At 35.8% G+C, this 15,717-nt stretch overlaps 7 protein-coding genes across 7 annotated transcripts; 6 read left to right on the top strand and 1 right to left on the bottom strand.

Moving 5' to 3' along the window:
* Window positions 1–533: 533 nt before the first annotated feature.
* On the top strand, window positions 534–2,287 carry RO3G_10077 (uncharacterized protein; the record flags this gene model as incomplete). The annotated part of the gene is made up of 5 exons (XM_067664662.1): window positions 534–567; window positions 675–955; window positions 1,116–1,409; window positions 1,459–1,996; window positions 2,037–2,287. 5 exons carry the CDS (start codon window positions 534–536, stop codon window positions 2,285–2,287), a joined length of 1,398 nt encoding a protein of 465 aa, XP_067520763.1.
* A 601-nt stretch (window positions 2,288–2,888) lies between these two features.
* Window positions 2,889–3,665, top strand: RO3G_10076 (uncharacterized protein; the record flags this gene model as incomplete). Its single annotated transcript, XM_067664661.1, has 2 exons — window positions 2,889–3,177; window positions 3,229–3,665. The coding sequence occupies 2 exons, from the start codon at window positions 2,889–2,891 to the stop codon at window positions 3,663–3,665; spliced, it is 726 nt and encodes a 241-aa protein (XP_067520762.1).
* Window positions 3,666–4,359: 694 nt separating this feature from the next.
* RO3G_10075 (uncharacterized protein) lies at window positions 4,360–4,578 on the top strand (the record flags this gene model as incomplete). Its single annotated transcript, XM_067664660.1, has 2 exons — window positions 4,360–4,417; window positions 4,454–4,578. The coding sequence occupies 2 exons, from the start codon at window positions 4,360–4,362 to the stop codon at window positions 4,576–4,578; spliced, it is 183 nt and encodes a 60-aa protein (XP_067520761.1).
* A 1,175-nt stretch (window positions 4,579–5,753) lies between these two features.
* Window positions 5,754–9,124, top strand: RO3G_10074 (uncharacterized protein; the record flags this gene model as incomplete). Its single annotated transcript, XM_067664659.1, has 6 exons — window positions 5,754–5,968; window positions 6,012–6,774; window positions 6,835–8,774; window positions 8,829–8,889; window positions 8,952–9,003; window positions 9,057–9,124. The coding sequence occupies 6 exons, from the start codon at window positions 5,754–5,756 to the stop codon at window positions 9,122–9,124; spliced, it is 3,099 nt and encodes a 1,032-aa protein (XP_067520760.1).
* Window positions 9,125–10,324: 1,200 nt separating this feature from the next.
* Window positions 10,325–12,783, top strand: RO3G_10073 (uncharacterized protein; the record flags this gene model as incomplete). Its single annotated transcript, XM_067664658.1, has 6 exons — window positions 10,325–10,843; window positions 10,897–10,930; window positions 10,985–11,032; window positions 11,172–11,868; window positions 11,925–12,688; window positions 12,776–12,783. The coding sequence occupies 6 exons, from the start codon at window positions 10,325–10,327 to the stop codon at window positions 12,781–12,783; spliced, it is 2,070 nt and encodes a 689-aa protein (XP_067520759.1).
* Window positions 12,784–13,146: 363 nt separating this feature from the next.
* RO3G_10072 (peptidyl-prolyl cis-trans isomerase cyp6) lies at window positions 13,147–13,941 on the bottom strand (the record flags this gene model as incomplete). The annotated part of the gene is made up of 6 exons (XM_067664657.1): window positions 13,147–13,332; window positions 13,388–13,448; window positions 13,506–13,563; window positions 13,617–13,654; window positions 13,708–13,817; window positions 13,864–13,941. 6 exons carry the CDS (start codon window positions 13,939–13,941, stop codon window positions 13,147–13,149), a joined length of 531 nt encoding a protein of 176 aa, XP_067520758.1.
* A 339-nt stretch (window positions 13,942–14,280) lies between these two features.
* Window positions 14,281–15,657, top strand: RO3G_10071 (uncharacterized protein; the record flags this gene model as incomplete). The annotated part of the gene is made up of 1 exon (XM_067664656.1): window positions 14,281–15,657. One exon carries the CDS (start codon window positions 14,281–14,283, stop codon window positions 15,655–15,657), a length of 1,377 nt encoding a protein of 458 aa, XP_067520757.1.
* Between the last annotated feature and the right edge of the window lie 60 nt (window positions 15,658–15,717).

The following is a 15,717-nucleotide window of genomic DNA, read 5'->3' as shown; positions in this document are numbered from 1 at the left end:
CTTCGAGAGAGAGAGGCACCTTCAGTAATTCCTCGAACAGAGACAGGGAACAGCAGCATTGTCAGTACAAGTTCTACTACAAGTTCACAAAACTCCTTTAAAAGAGGATGGCATACAAACATGATCAGCAACTGGTTCAACAATACAAATAACAACCATCAACAACAGCAAGAGACATTAAGAAACTCGATACGAAGACCACCTGAAACATTAGACATCACCGTATCACCTCAACTCACAGGATCTAAACGGAAAAATGTTATGACAGAGCTATTAGAGACAGAGCGGAATTATCAAAAGGATATGCTGTTATTAAGGGATATTTATTATGAGCAAGCACTTTTATGTTTACCAAAATCAGACGTACGGCATTTATTTAGTAATCTATTGGATATTGTCGAGTTTGAGAAATCTTTTGTTGCCCTTTTAGAGCATTCATGTGAGCAGGACTCAATAGGAACAGCTTTTAGGGAATCGGTAAGTTTAACAAGGAAGAAAGAAGATAAAGAATTTATTAAGAGAATACCATTTAGATGCGTGCTATAGATCATATTTATAGCGAATATTGTAAAAAGCACGAGGATGCTGTGTTAAAATTACAAGAACTAAAATTGCAAGTAGAAACACAAACCTTTTTATCCGTAAGAGATACATAAAGTAGAATTTGTTTTTAGCTAATGGAAAAAACATACAGAAATGTCAAGAGCAGATTCAGGGAAAGACGACGAGCTGGGATTTGGGTAGTTTATTGATTAAACCTGTCCAAAGAGTACTCAAGTATCCTTTATTATTAAGAGAAATATTGGCTCTCACCTCACCTGAACACTTGGATCATGATGATCTTGCTTCGGCTCTTAAAGAGATTGAAGACGTAGCAGAAAATATTAATGAAATAAAAAGGCGAAAGGACATTGTAGAAAAGATCATTGGAGAAAAAAAGAAAACAGAAATCAGTGTAAAGAAAACAAACAAAAGCCATTTTTATTCTTATATTTTTTTAACTTGCTTTTGTTTAGGTTGTGTAAATTGGATAACTTTTTATATTTTAATGAAATTCTTACATTCTTTTTTTTTTTACCAATAGACATGGTATCAACAAAAAGTTTACGCGACAGGCACAACGCCTGAAGCAAGCTACTGGATTTGCTGTAGAACCAACCCATGATCTTTTATTTGAAGCACTACATGCAAAATTTGAAGAACAACAAGAAAATGTTCGACAATTAGCCAGAGATGTTCAAGGTTGGGTTAGACATGTAAAGATTCTATTTGAAAATCTTCATCAGCTGGCCTGTAGTTACGAAACACTCTACAATTCTTGGGGAGGTGTTCGAGTGAAAAGCATGTCGAGTATTGAAGACTTCACTAAAATGGCATCTTATTTGTCAACTTCCCTGTCTAGAGAACTAGTAAGACCGTAATAAGAGAGGCTTCATTTTTATTTATACTTTAACTTAGGATAATGATGTACGTGGATTTGTGTACAGTCGAATTGATGACTTCCTCAAAGTCTTTGAAAATCCGGCCCAAGTAATTCATAAACGATCGCTCAAAATGATAGATTATGATCGAGTGCGTGATATGAAATCAAAGGGAGATATCCCAGACAAAACACTTCAAGAATCAGCAGATACTTATGTCTATATCAATGCACAACTTGTGGATGAATTGCCGAAATTTTTTGATTTAACGTCAAAATACTTTGATATTCTCATCAGTGGTCTGGCTCATGTTCAAATAAAATTCTTTCATCTCATGCAGAGAGAGTGGACAAAGCTAGTTGAGCAACATTTGGGTGCCGAAGCTGCCTTAGGCTACGGTGAAATTGTGGAAAGAGAAATGCAGAAACTTGATAGGCTACAAGCTACTATTCAGCAAATTGACATATTATATCCGGAAAGATACACTTCAGCAAGAGCAAACATCTCATCTTTAGCACATCAAGGATCATTTACCTCTTCAAGTTCATTAGCTTCGATGGACGGTAAAATGATTTGTAAGAAAGAGGACTTTTTTTAACCATTTATTATTTATAGCATCAAGTCATGTCTACAGACTTTCCTCTCAATCAATGCCGACAATGAGAGGGAGCTATGCAAATGATTTTGAATGCACTGTGTTGTATGATTATTTACCTTATGAACAAGATAAGCTGAATGTAAGAAGAGGGGATATTTTGACAATTCATCAAGATAAAGAATACATTGATGACGACTGGTGGTATGGAACATGCAAAAATGGAAACCTATCAGGTTGGGTACCTGCCAGTTATTGTCAACGATTATAAAATGTATATATGTCTCTTGTGTAAAGAAAAAAAAAAAAAAGAAAAAAAAAAAAAGAAAAAAAAAAAAAAACAACAACAAAAAAAAACTATACATACAGATATCCCTCTTTTTGTATATAATATTAACATTTACATAGTAATAATGGAAAATAAAGAATTTTTTTGTATTTTAAACTTATAAGGAGTAAACTGTCCTTAATCCGTGTTTCAAGAGCATAGTAACCGCTCAAAAGGTTGTTCTTTAAGGAGCTTAAAGAGGGAGAGTTGCTTAATGGATTAAACAACTTAGAAGAGAGAAAAGAAAAGAAAGAAAGGGAGAGAAAAGAAGACTTTGAATCAAACTGTTTATAGGGGTTCGTCTTTAGGAGAACAGCTATTACGAGGAGACATAAGAGAAGGAGAAAAATAGTTATACAGATTTTCTTTGCAATTCTCCTAAAATTTGGTACAAAAAAAGAAACTACTTCAATTGAAGATCTGTAACTTTCCTTCTTTTCCCTTTTTGACTCCTTAAGTTACAGCGAATATATAAGCAATACATCTGATTAGATTTCAAGAAAGACAAATACTTTTTTTTTTCATAGATTCTTTTTAATAGACCATGAAGTTTCCTACTCTCTTTATCTCAGCTGCCTATCTTGCATCCATCGTTTCTGCTCAAAAACCCATTGTCTCTATCACATCCCCATTAGCCAACACTCATTATAAGGTTGGAACTGAGGCAATTATCTCCTGGGTTAATCCTAGTGTACCTACCATTTCTCAAATTGTTTTGGCTAAAGGCCCACCTACTGGCCTTCAACCTGTGATGACGATTGCTACCAATGTAAACGCTGCTGACTTGCAATACACTTGGAAGATCCCTGAAGGTCTTCCCTCTGGCAGCGACTGTAAGTTTCTGTCCAAGATATAGAAGATGATTTTAATGACACGTTATATAGATGCCTTTGAATTTGGAACTTCTCCTGACATTGCCTTTACTGGTGCTTTCAACATTGAGGGTGGATCTGGTGGATCTCTTCCCTCTCAAAACGCCACCAGTGGTACTTCTGCTTCCTCTTCTGCTTCTGCTTCCTCTGCTTCTGCTTCCTCCGCTTCTGCATCTGCTGTTTCTTCTTCTTCTGCCGTTTCTTCTTCCTCTCCTTCTTCTGCTTCTGTTTCGTCTGCCGCTAGCTCTGCTCCTTCTGTTTCCAACAGCGGTAGTACTATTGGCTCTGCCTCCACTCCTGCTGCTTCTTCTGGAACTTCTAATACTCAAGCCTCACCTAGTGCTAGTGCCTCTCATTCTACTTCTTCTGCCTCAAAGGAAGCCAGTGCTGGCCAGACCATGGTTGCTGTTGGTTTGGCAGCTATTGTTGTAGCTCAACAATTTTTTTAAATTTATACATTTTAATTTAATATAACTGTTATTATATGTAGTTGGTTTTCTTTTTCTTTACTTGAAAAAAAATATAATATTCTATACTTCAATAAATATTTTATAGTAAAGAAAATTTATGGTTTAATCTGTCTTTTGAAGTATCAGATCTTTTTTTTAATCAAAAATATTGTTTTACTACATTTGAAGTTAGTGATGACCGGATTATTTCTGTATATAGCACTACTCATGAACAACAAGTCTTAAAATATATACAACACATCTTTTTTAACATGTTAACTGTACTATATTGTAAGTAAAAGGGCAATCATATACAGCTAAAAAAAAAAGAAGAGCCATGGCGATAAATAGGACAGGCTTCGAAATATACCCAGTTGAATAAACGGAATAAATATTAAAAAGTAAAAAATTAAAAAATTATAGTGAGCATCCGAATATTTCTTTCCTTTACAATAGAATTTAAAATGATTATTGTTATCTGCTTACTGTAGGACAAGCCGGTTAGAAAAAATAAGCAGCATTGTATTACCAAGCGCATAATCTTCTCTTTTTTAAGTTTGAGGCACATTCACTTTACATGTCAAATAGAACAGTATCATACAACATGTTAGATATTATTGCAGTTGTGTTAAATGCTGGGAATAATCTATAGCTAATAGAGTGTGGCTATTGCATGACAGCGTTTTTTTACAGTATGGGTACTGCAGTTATGGTGCTAATTGCTTATTTGTATCTTAATTTAACAACTGTTGGTAATTTTGTATATACAGATAAACCAATTTGTATAGCTATGGAAATCTTTATAAATAATTCCAGGAGTATCGGTGCTGTCAAATTTCCTAAGTTCATATCCGAAAAATCAAGTGTAATGCCTATCAAGATAGCTCCTCTGCTTGAAATACGAAAGAGCTGAGATGGCATTAAACTGTCGGAAACAATGAACTATATGTTTGATTGATTGAAATAAAGAAATAATCATAAAAGAATAATCGTCGCAGGCTGCATCTACTTTATAAGCAATATTGTCAGGAATTGAATTTAAAAATACTTACATACTAAAGTTGTTGATTCCTGCTATCAAACAAGATTAGTAAACTGATCAAAGGGTTATGCATTTCTAATACATGCACCAGATGAGAGATCGCCTAATGGTTGTAAAGATATTTGGCTCAAAAGTACTGCTTATCTTGCATATAATGTAGTAAAGCGGAAGATATACAGCCTATAACCACTGGATCTATCATAATATAACTAAAACATTTCTTGACCGCAGTGTTGCTTCTGCTGCAAATTTTTTTAGCAGTATCACCAATCAATATTTTTCCAGTATTAAAATGTTATTTAATAACGTTGGTATTATTTACCAACTTGTTTCCTTACCATCATTCATTTTAAGTTGATTGTCACAATGGTGCCTTGTGAAACTATGCTTAAAAGACAGCAAGAGACGTTAACTTCTGCAACTTGTTTGAGAAACAATATTTGATGAAACGCTAAACATGCATCACTCTTCTTCATTATTTCAGATTCAATCAAAAACTTCCGTTGATATAATGTCGGTTTTTATATATATACAATCGACGTCAGCAAAAAGACAATGAAATTACTCAGAGTTTAATTGTTCTTTTTTTGTAATCGGAACAAGTTGTTTTGACATTTATGAAAAGAAGTCCGACTTTTTATATTTTATATTTTTTTTTTCTTTCCTTTTTTACTACGCTTTGACAAATGCTGCCTTCATTAAAACGACGGTTGAGTGAGGAGGAAGAATCCGTATCTGCTAGTGTAAATATAAAAAGAAAAACACGCTTAAAACAAAAGGCAAAGAAATAACCCCTTAACTGTTTTGAAACAGGCTTCAACTGATTCAGGACACGTAAAAAAAGCTCGCAGAATAATAAGAAATGAAGAAGAAGACGAAGAGGACGAAGAGTTTCTCAGCGAAGAGGATAGAGAAGAATCAGATACACCCTTCTTACCTCAATCCATTCAACAACAAAACAGTTTAGATTTCAATGATCTGGTAAAGTAGAAACAAAAGTATTAATTTCTCTTGTATATATGATCTAATTTTTAGAAAAGGATGTCATGCCTTACGGTACAATCGCTCGAGTTGAAGTTGTCAACTTTATGTGTCATAAATACTTGAAAGTGGACTTTGGACCAAAAATAAATTTTGTTGTTGGACATAATGGAAGTGGCAAGAGTGCTATTTTAACTGCTCTCACAGTTGCTCTTGGTGCCAATGCTAGTACTACAAACCGTGCCAAGTCTGTTTCATCTCTTATTAAAGAGGGCACAAAGTAAGAAAAATGATATTGCTTACTAGAACAATTACTAAATTAGTTTTTTATGTGACAGCACTGCTAGTATCACTATTCATATTACTAACGGTGGTGAATATGCTTACAAGCCTGACATATTTCCTGATTTTATCATTGTCGAACGTAAACTAAACAGAGAAGGACCAAGCCCTTACAAAATCAAGAATTCCTCCAATAAAGTTATTTCTACTAAAAAGGAAGACTTGGTTGCCATTTTGGATCACATGAACATTATGGTCAATAATCCTTTAGTTATCTTAACTCAGGACATGGCCAGAAAGTTCCTTAGCGACAGTTCTTCTGAAGATAAATATAAGCTCTTTATGCACGGTACGCAATTGACACAGCTTCGAAACGATTTTGATAGTGTACGTGAAAGTCTCGAGACAGCACGAGCAACGATCGAACGCAAGAAACAAGTCCTTCCTACCTTGCTTGAAAGAGCCAATGAAGCTGCAAAACGTCAGCAAGATATTCAAGAAGCGAAGGAAATCGATGGTAAGATCGATATCTTGAACAATGAGCTTGTTTGGTCACAGATTATTCTGAAAGAAAAGGAAGCTGCTGCGTTCAAGCGTGATGTTGAAGTAGCTGAAAAGCAATTCTTGGAAGCAAAAGAAAAGCATGAAACTGAGAAGATAAAGGTTACTCAATTGAGCGAATCGATCCTGAAAGTAAGAGAAGAATGGGACGAATTTAAAAATGGCCCCAATCCATACGAAGAAGAAATGAATGCACTTGAGAAAAATAAGGAAGAACTTGAAAGCAAAATTAGTGAATTTACAGTAAACAGCATATTTTATCTACTGTCATGTTCAAATTTATAAATATCTATTTTACTATAGGTCGATTTGAATAATATCAACAGCGATATTAAACGTGTAAAGAAAGTAAGGGATGAAAATCAGCAATTATTAGCAGCAGAAACAGCTAAACTCGAAGCGAACAGTCGAATCAAACGCACTGATATTCAAAATGAAATCCATCAAATGCGAGAAAAAATTGAGCATAAGGTTGAAAAACGCAAACAAATTGATCGAAACCAGGCAGAATTGAAAGACGAAAACAAGTTGATTCAAGAGAAAAAGGACAATTTGGAAAGAGAAGCAGCTCAAAAGAAGCGTCAAATCACAAGTTTGCGAACTCTTATTGGCGAGATGGAAAACCAGCGTGGTAATAGTTTGAAGGGCTACGGGGAAAATATGCCAAAAGTCTTGGAAGAAATTCGTCGTGATACCCGATGGCAGAAAAGAAGACCTGTGGGCCCATTTGGTACAACAATTCAACTTAAATATTTGCAATATGCAAATGTACTTGAATCTTATTTGGGAAAGACACTGAATGCCTTTGTGGTTGAATGCTTCCAAGATAAGCAAATACTTGCTCAAATACTCAAGAGAAACCACATGGACCATATACCTATCATGGTTGCCCCGTATGATATGTTTGATTATTCTTCGGGTGAGCCTGATGAGCAATACCTCACTGCCCTTCGTGCTTTGACTTTTAAAGATGAATGGGTAAAACGCCAAATGATTATTTCCAGCAAGATTGAATGCACACTGTTGATGGATAATCGTGAAGAAGCAGATCGTTTGATGATGAAAAGACCTCGTAATATCGATCTTTGCTTTACTAGTAGTGGCCATAAAGTAGGTGGTAAATCTGGTATGAAAACGGACTCGTTACAAACATATAGAGGGTTTCCAAGGTTCCAAAATGATATTGAGAAACAAATTCAAGAAAAAAAGAGAGAAGAAAACGAAATGAGAAAGGAATATGATGAAATTGCTGCGGAGATTAAAATAGTAGACAGCAAAATCAACGAAATAAAAAGACGCTATAATGATAATGATAGACTTGCTCGCACACTTGATCAAGAAATCTTTAAGCTTGAAAATGAGATTAGCCTTAAAGAAGAAGAAATGAAAGAAGAAGACCCTGTCGATCTGCAAATATACGAAGACGATATTCGAAAGTCTGAAGAAAAAATGAAAAATCTTGCTCAACAGTTTGCATCTATCAAGAGACAAAGAGACGCTGTTCAGCCTGAGCTTAAAGAGATTGCAAAGAAGATGGCTATAATAAAGAAAAAAGAAGATGCCAGAGAAAACCTATCAGATGAATATCGTCGCAGGATTGAAAAACTTGAAAGGCAAAAAGAAAAGGTCATTGCAGAAGTTGATGCATGCAAAACCAGTTACCAAAACATCAAGATGCGATTGGAAGCTCGAAAGACACAATATAATGAAAGTGAAAAGCTTGTGAGGCAGTGGATTAGTGACAGTATTGATGACTATCCTGATCGAGTTGAGACCAACCGACGCCCAGCAGAAATTGAAAAAGACATTAGTTACTATGAAAAATTGGCTGAACGTAAAGTACAAAACATTGGTGCCTCTGTAGCTGAAATTGAATCAGCGGCCATCAAAGCTATGCAAGAATGGAAAGATGCAAAAACGTTGATTGAACACATGGAAAAGTTGTGCAGATCTTTGGCTAAAATGCTTAGCCAGCGTATTGAACGATGGCAACTATTCAGAGATTATATTGGACTTGCTGCCAAAACTTATTTTGCTTATTATCTTCAAAAGAGAGGAGATGAGGGGTCATTGAAATTCAATCACAAGTTAAAGAAATTAGATATTCGTGTTGCTACTGGGGACCAATATAGTAAAGGTACTCGTCAGAAGGACTCAAGGTCACTTTCTGGTGGTGAAAAATCATATTCACAAATCAGTTTACTGTTGTCTCTGTGGCAAAGTATTAGTTCACCTATCATTTGGTAAAGCCCTTTTATATATGCTTTGTTAAATTATTTTAATCCTTTTTTAATTAGTCTGGATGAATTTGATGTGTTTATGGATGCAGTGAATAGAAAGCAAACAATGAACATGATTGTAAGTATAACAAGTTTCGTATACAAAACATAAATATTGATTTGCTTTTTTTTAAAAAAAAGATGAATGCTGCTGGTGATAATTCATCACAATATATTCTAATTACTCCTCAAGGTAAGCTCAATATAAACCCCTTTTTTTTTATTTGCTTTCTAAATAGAAAATAGGCGCAAGTAACCTTATACCTGGTCCTTACGTGACAATTCACCGTTTAGCTGATCCTGAGCGTAATTAGAGCATTTGACATTAAAATATAAATAAAATTAAGCCTTTAATAATGTATGTATTTGTGTATAAATCGTTGTATCCGTATAGCGATAGCTGATTTATCATAAACCCTTAATCAATTAAATACATACCGTTATATATAATAAACAAAGTAGTTCAGAATAAAGAAAACCACATAAACCATATTCAATTATAGATGTCTTTGTAAATCAATGCATGCATAAAAGGAATGATACAGACATGCTGTGTTTGTCCTATTATAAATCTTAAAAAGGAGCCCATTAACTTTATACTCTTTTTCTTTCCTTTGTCATCGAGAATAATCCATTGAAATTAATCATAGTCACTGTAGTGACTTAATAATCAGTTACTCATAAAAATAATTGTACTGTAAGCCTTTAAGGAACAATGAATATCCTTTGTTTTACTACCTTGGTCTAGACATGCATTATCAGTTTGAAATCCTTTTCTTTGTCATTTAAAAAGAATATATCATTCTGACTACCAAAATTATTTAAAAAGATACTATAGCCTATCATTATAAGGAAGAAAGGTATTTTCGGCTTAATTGAGCGTATGAAAATATTCCTAAATGAGTACAGATCCACCAGCTTGCTGTAAATTACCATTCCTGGCTTTTACTTCACAAGCTACGCTTCCCTTTCTATTGGCTGAACAGGTTCACAGTAACACAGCTGGAAAAGTGAATTTTTTGGATTCAAATAGTAAAAATGCTAAATTTGGGTTCCTTTTAATTATTTTTATTACTATTTTTTTTTTTCTTTTCTTTTCTGAAAACATAAAAACCTACACTCCTTCACATCTTCCCGTATTTCTTTTTTAATTAACTGATATCTCTTAAGAAGAAAAACTTACTATTTTCATGAAGTATATTGATATATGTATTGCCATTTACGATTACCAATCGCACAACGATGAAGAACTTTCCTTTAATACTGATGACACTTTGTATATAATTCATAAAGACAGCTCTGACTGGTATAAAGCACAACTTAAAACTAAAAATGCAGATGGTCCTGTTGGTCTTGTTCCTTCAAACTATATAAAAAAAGTATGTAAGGAGAGAACCACCATGAAAAAAAGCTTATTTTATCTTTTGTAGAGCAGACCAATTTGTATCTTAAAAGCACTTTATGACTATCAGGCACATTCATCAGAAGAACTCACATTCAAAGAAAATGATACAATGACACTATATGATAAAGACGATCAAGACTGGTACCTTGCAGAAACAAAAGGAGGCGAGATAGGTCTTGTTCCGAGCAATTATGTTGAAGAATCAATAATATCCGTATCAGCTGATACTACTAATGTATCAACACCTATTTGTGATTCAAAATGGGCAATTGCCTTATATAATTTTGACCCACAGGATAAAGAAGAAACACAATTAAAGGAACATGAGCAAGTACTCGTGGTAGATTATGTTAGCAACCATGATTGGTGGACGATTGAGCACAAGGACGGTACATCGGGAATTGTTCCTGCTACCTATCTCAAGTTCCAAGACGAATATGAAGCTCAATTAGAGAAAGGAAAGGAAGAAGAGAAGAAGAGAATCGAAGAGGAAGAGATAAGACGCATTGCTCGGATGAAAGAAGAGGAAGAAAAGGAAAAATCAAGACAGGCAGAGGCTGAAAGAAGAAGAAAAATGCAAGAAGAAGCTAAACAAAGGGAAATTGAAACAAAGAAAAGACAAGCAGCTGTAATGAGAATAGAATCAAGGAAAGCATAAACTGAACTTTTTTTTTTGGATAGGCATTAGCTGCATCATCAGAAAACAACTCACCAAGTAAATAAATAAATAAATAAAAAGAGAGACAATTTCTTAGATGGATATTAATAGGGCGTAGTCAAATTTCTGCTCCTCTTCCACCTGTCAATGCACCATTAGGTAGATTATATCATTCACATTTTAAATGATCGACACTAACACAAACACTAGTACAAAATCAACCCATAATATCTCACGATCCTAACAGTACGTTGCATACAATTTGTCACTTTAACTTTTTTTAAGTTGTGCTCTGTAGAACCAGATGCTACAAGAATTAGGTGGTGGACGGATCGTACAGGAGCTTTCAAAGTAGAAGCGCAACTCCTTGCTTATAGTAATGGTAAGATTAAACTATTTAAAACCAATGGAGTTAAAATCGACGTTCCTGTGGAGAAAATGTGCATCGATGATTTAAAATATGTTGAACAGGAAACTGGTCAAAAACTATTAGACGATAACGTACCACTTTCTCACTTCTCCAGAGGCTTTTCCTGGTTTGACTATTTTAAAAAGATAAATATACCATACGAGGCCTCTGCAAGATATGCTAAAGCCTTTGAAAAAGCAACACTGGGTGAGCGAGATATTGAACGACTCACTTATGGTAGAATGAAATCACTTGGAATGGCAGAAAATCACGTACGACGATTTCAAAGATTCATTGAAACAAACCAAGTGGAGCCATTATCAGATGATGAGAACAGTAGACCAAAATTAAAAGTGAAAAAAAGCGTTACGTTTGGTCCTGTTACTTATATTGAAGATCACGCTGTTATTGAAGTTAGCGATGATGAAGACGGTAACTATATCAACCACGATGCTCAGTGGCAGATTGATCAAGATGAAATGCTGGCCAGAAAATTACAAGAACAAGAGAACGAACAAAATGGAAGGGCACAATCAACTATGCGTAGTGTCGGTTTACATAGAAGAGGTAGTTTAAAAAAGATTCAGTAAGATATCTTTTTTGTAAAGCTCACTCTATACTTTTCTCTTTAGGCACTGGTAGACCAACACCTTCCCATTCAACTCCAAAGAATGTTGAATTTACTGGATTTAATCAGACCAGACAAGAGATACTGAAACCTATTCCAGCTCAACCACTTCAACCTTCTACTGTACAACATAATCTTCCTATTTCTCAGCCTCAAATAATGCCCGCATCATCTAATACAGCACTCTTAACTAGTCAATCTGGTTTTGACGATGACGCTTGGACACCTAGGCCCAGTCATTCGCCTTCCACTAAGCCATTAACTTTTAACACTACATCTTTTACAAATTCTGTCGTAAATAATACGCCACCACAGCCTCCACAAAGATCTATTCCTCAAACATCACAACAGAGCTTAGCTGATCCCCAACCATTTGCAAAATGGGGAGAGAGCCCTTCTCCTGCAGGTCATTTGTCCGTATCAGCCCCGGCTACAACTAATAGCCCACTTGTATTCAGTCAACCCAACTCTTTTGCTAACCAAAATAATCTCCAGCCGCTTCAACAATCAACAGGAAACACGCATAATTCTTTGACAACTGGAAATAACAGCTTCATTGGTTCTTCACCTTCTCTTCAACATCAACAGTTGACACAATTTGCTTCGTCATCCCCATATTTACAGCATTCTACAAACAATTTGTCGATGCATAATGTATCTATTCCTATACAATCAGGATTGTCGCCTTCTATGACTTCTCAACCACCCATCAATGTAAATCCTTTACAGCCTCAGTTAACTGCTGCAAGTGCTTCTACCAGAAACTGGGAAAATGCAAGTAAGTATCTTGTATCTTGAATTTGCAAAAGACCATGCAAGTAACTAAAATAATGAACATAGCACCCAACAACCCTTTTGGTAACAGGATCTTGAATAACAACAGCACTCCTACGCTTCATAGCAATTTTCAACCACAGACTTTTAATACTCCTCAAACAACTGGATATTCTACAAGCACGATAGGTTCAAATGATAAATATGCAATATTTAAAACGATTGATACCTCTGCACCAAGTATTTTAAAGCCAAGTAATAACATTATATATAAATAGAAAGAAAATTTTGTACTAAGAGTACCTTAGCTACTCCTTTCCAACAGCAACAGACTGGATTTGTACAAATGCAACAACATAATTCTATTTTTACGAGTCAACAGCAACAAAGATGGTAGAGAATATATAAATAAATGATTTTGAAGAACACGTTTATATAGAAAGCATTGTAACCCGTTTTTATTTAATCCTTGAGTTCTCCACAGTCAGTGATTTCAATCTTTGCACTTGGCATACCGCTTCGAGAACCATGTTGTTCCAGAAGGTCCAATACTTTGCTTCCATCAACAATTTGACCAAAGACAGTGTGGTTTCCATCTAACCAAGGAGTGTCGACAAATGTGATGAAGAATTGAGAACCGTTTGTATTCTATAACATGTGATGAGTGACCCTTTATGCAGAGTATAAACATGTATAAACCTACAGGTCCAGCATTGGCCATAGACAAAAGACCCTTACCCTTGTGTTTTAAAGTAAAGTTTTCACTACACCATAAAGTTCAGTTCATTTTTCACCTTTTTTTTTTTTTTTTTTTTTTTTACTCTTTAAATGTACGACCATAGATGGATTCGCCACCACGGCCATCCCCCATAGTAAAGTCTATAAAAGCATTCATTATAAATGCGCTTTTTTTAAGTATTGATTTTACTTACCACCACCTTGAGCCATAAAACCAGGAATGATACGGTGGCTATTCTCAAAATACGTTTTTAATTCCAGATAGAAATAAGTATCAAAACTTACAAGTAACTGTTCTTATAGTGCAATGGCTTTCCAGAGATACCTTTTCCTTTTTCACCAGTACAAAGAGCACGAAAGTTTTCAGCAGTTTTAGGGACAGTGTCAGAAAAAAGCTATTATCCATAAATAAATATTTTATTTCCTCTTAGCGCGCTTTACCTTGAAAGTCATACGGCCGGAATGTTGACCATTAACAGCAATGTCAAAAAAGACTTTAGGAAGATTTTTAGCAGCCATGATTTTTTAGTGAAAAAAGTTTAAAAGGTTGTATTTTCCAAACAATTGACATTTTGATAGCATGGAAGTTTAGAACTCCTAAAATTAGAAAAATTTTATTGGTCAATTGAGAAAATATTATGACTACTTTGGAAATTCTCAAGGTTCATGGTTCTTTCCGATAAAGAATTTTTAGCTCCTAATAAGGCAATTTTACACACAAAACCAAAAAAACTCTCATGGGTGAATGTTGTTCATGCTGGCCACCAGAAGACCTCTAGTTTTCTTGCAATGTCGACCAATAACTCCACTACCCAATCGCATGGTGTCGGGATTGGACAACCTGATACTAACGCAGAAATGAGTCCTTCAAACCTCAACGCGCAAGCCAGTCGTCCCTTTCTAAAAGGTTCTGTCCCTAATTCCATCTTTGTGGACATTACAACTGTTAAGGATAAGAAGATATTTTTAACAGAATTTACAGCGTTCTGTCAGGGCAATGAGCATCTTTGGGCAGTCGCAGACCAGATCCGTCGAGAATATCAACGTATGTACGCTGAGCTCACCGTTTCCCCGGCAATGTATGAGCGATTATGTACGGAGGGTCTTCAACTCCCTTCTTTCACTGACCGTTTTCTTGCATTTCCGTCTCTTTCACCAAGTGCCGAATTATTGAAAGTTACCTTGACAGGTCTTCCTCATCAATATGGTCGTCGCGATGGAGGACTTGCTCAACTTCATTCTGACATGCAACGTAACTTATCGTCTTTCGGCCATATTATAGACAGTGGTACGGTTAGAGGAACCTCTGGATTTTATTCAGGCAAAGGTTACGTTGTCTTGGAAAAGTTCCCTGAATCCGATCAGCAACGCGCTGAGACTCCTCGCCCAGAACTTCAACACAATGTGCATTGGGTTTATCAACCTCTTGCTTATTCGACCTCGGCTACACCAGTTTCTCTTCTTGAGGATGTGTCCATCAATGTTCACGCCACCTGGTCATCTATGAAACCCTACTGTCGCTACTGCCATGGCGATCATCCTTTGAAAGATTGCCAAGTTCGACAGCAAGCTACTATCTGCTATTGGTGTAACGAATCCGGACATATCGCTAAATATTGTGATAGAAAGAATGTATATGGAGTCTCGGGTGCTCCCAATAAGAAAACTCGTAAAACACCTATTGTATCGGCTACTGAGAAACCTCTTATCAACTTACCTGATTCAGTTACTTCTCTTGATAAGAATTTAGTCGTGTCTAATGAGGTTAATGTAGAGACCACCTCTCCTCTGGATGTAACACCTGCTACAGTACAAGAGGCTTCAGGTAGTCCTACTGTTCTTAAGCAGCTTGGAAGTGAGAAGTCAAAGTACGCCCGGGTTCTTCGTTCAGCTACTACTAAGATGAGGACATCTGAAGATCCCGCCTCTACGAATAACAATACAGTTCCTGTTGTTCCATCTGTTAAGGTCTGTCCTCACTGCAAGAAAGAAGGTCATGTTCGCAAACAACATCGTGATTGCGACTTCTACGTACCCCTTCAAACGAAACTCTCTGGAAATCCTCTGCCTTCCAATGAGGATACAGAAATGATGGAGTATCCTGACCCTTCTGTTCCCACGACTTTCAACGATCTAACTAATAAGGATGATATGAGTATCGATGCACAGGGAGGGACTACCTCTGACCATCTGGTCGCACTACATAGTGGTGTAGACCCTCTACCTTCTCAATAATCTTTATTAATATGACATCTTTATTGAACACTCGTACGGCTTCTAACTCTCATGAAACTC

This window comes from Rhizopus delemar, genomic scaffold, assembly GCF_000149305.1.
Source record: "Rhizopus delemar RA 99-880 supercont3.7 genomic scaffold, whole genome shotgun sequence".
NCBI classification, from domain to species: Eukaryota; Fungi; Mucoromycota; class Mucoromycetes; order Mucorales; family Rhizopodaceae; genus Rhizopus; species Rhizopus delemar.
Note: the sequence above shows the minus strand (reverse complement) of the source record. Positions and strands in the feature narration are given on the sequence as shown.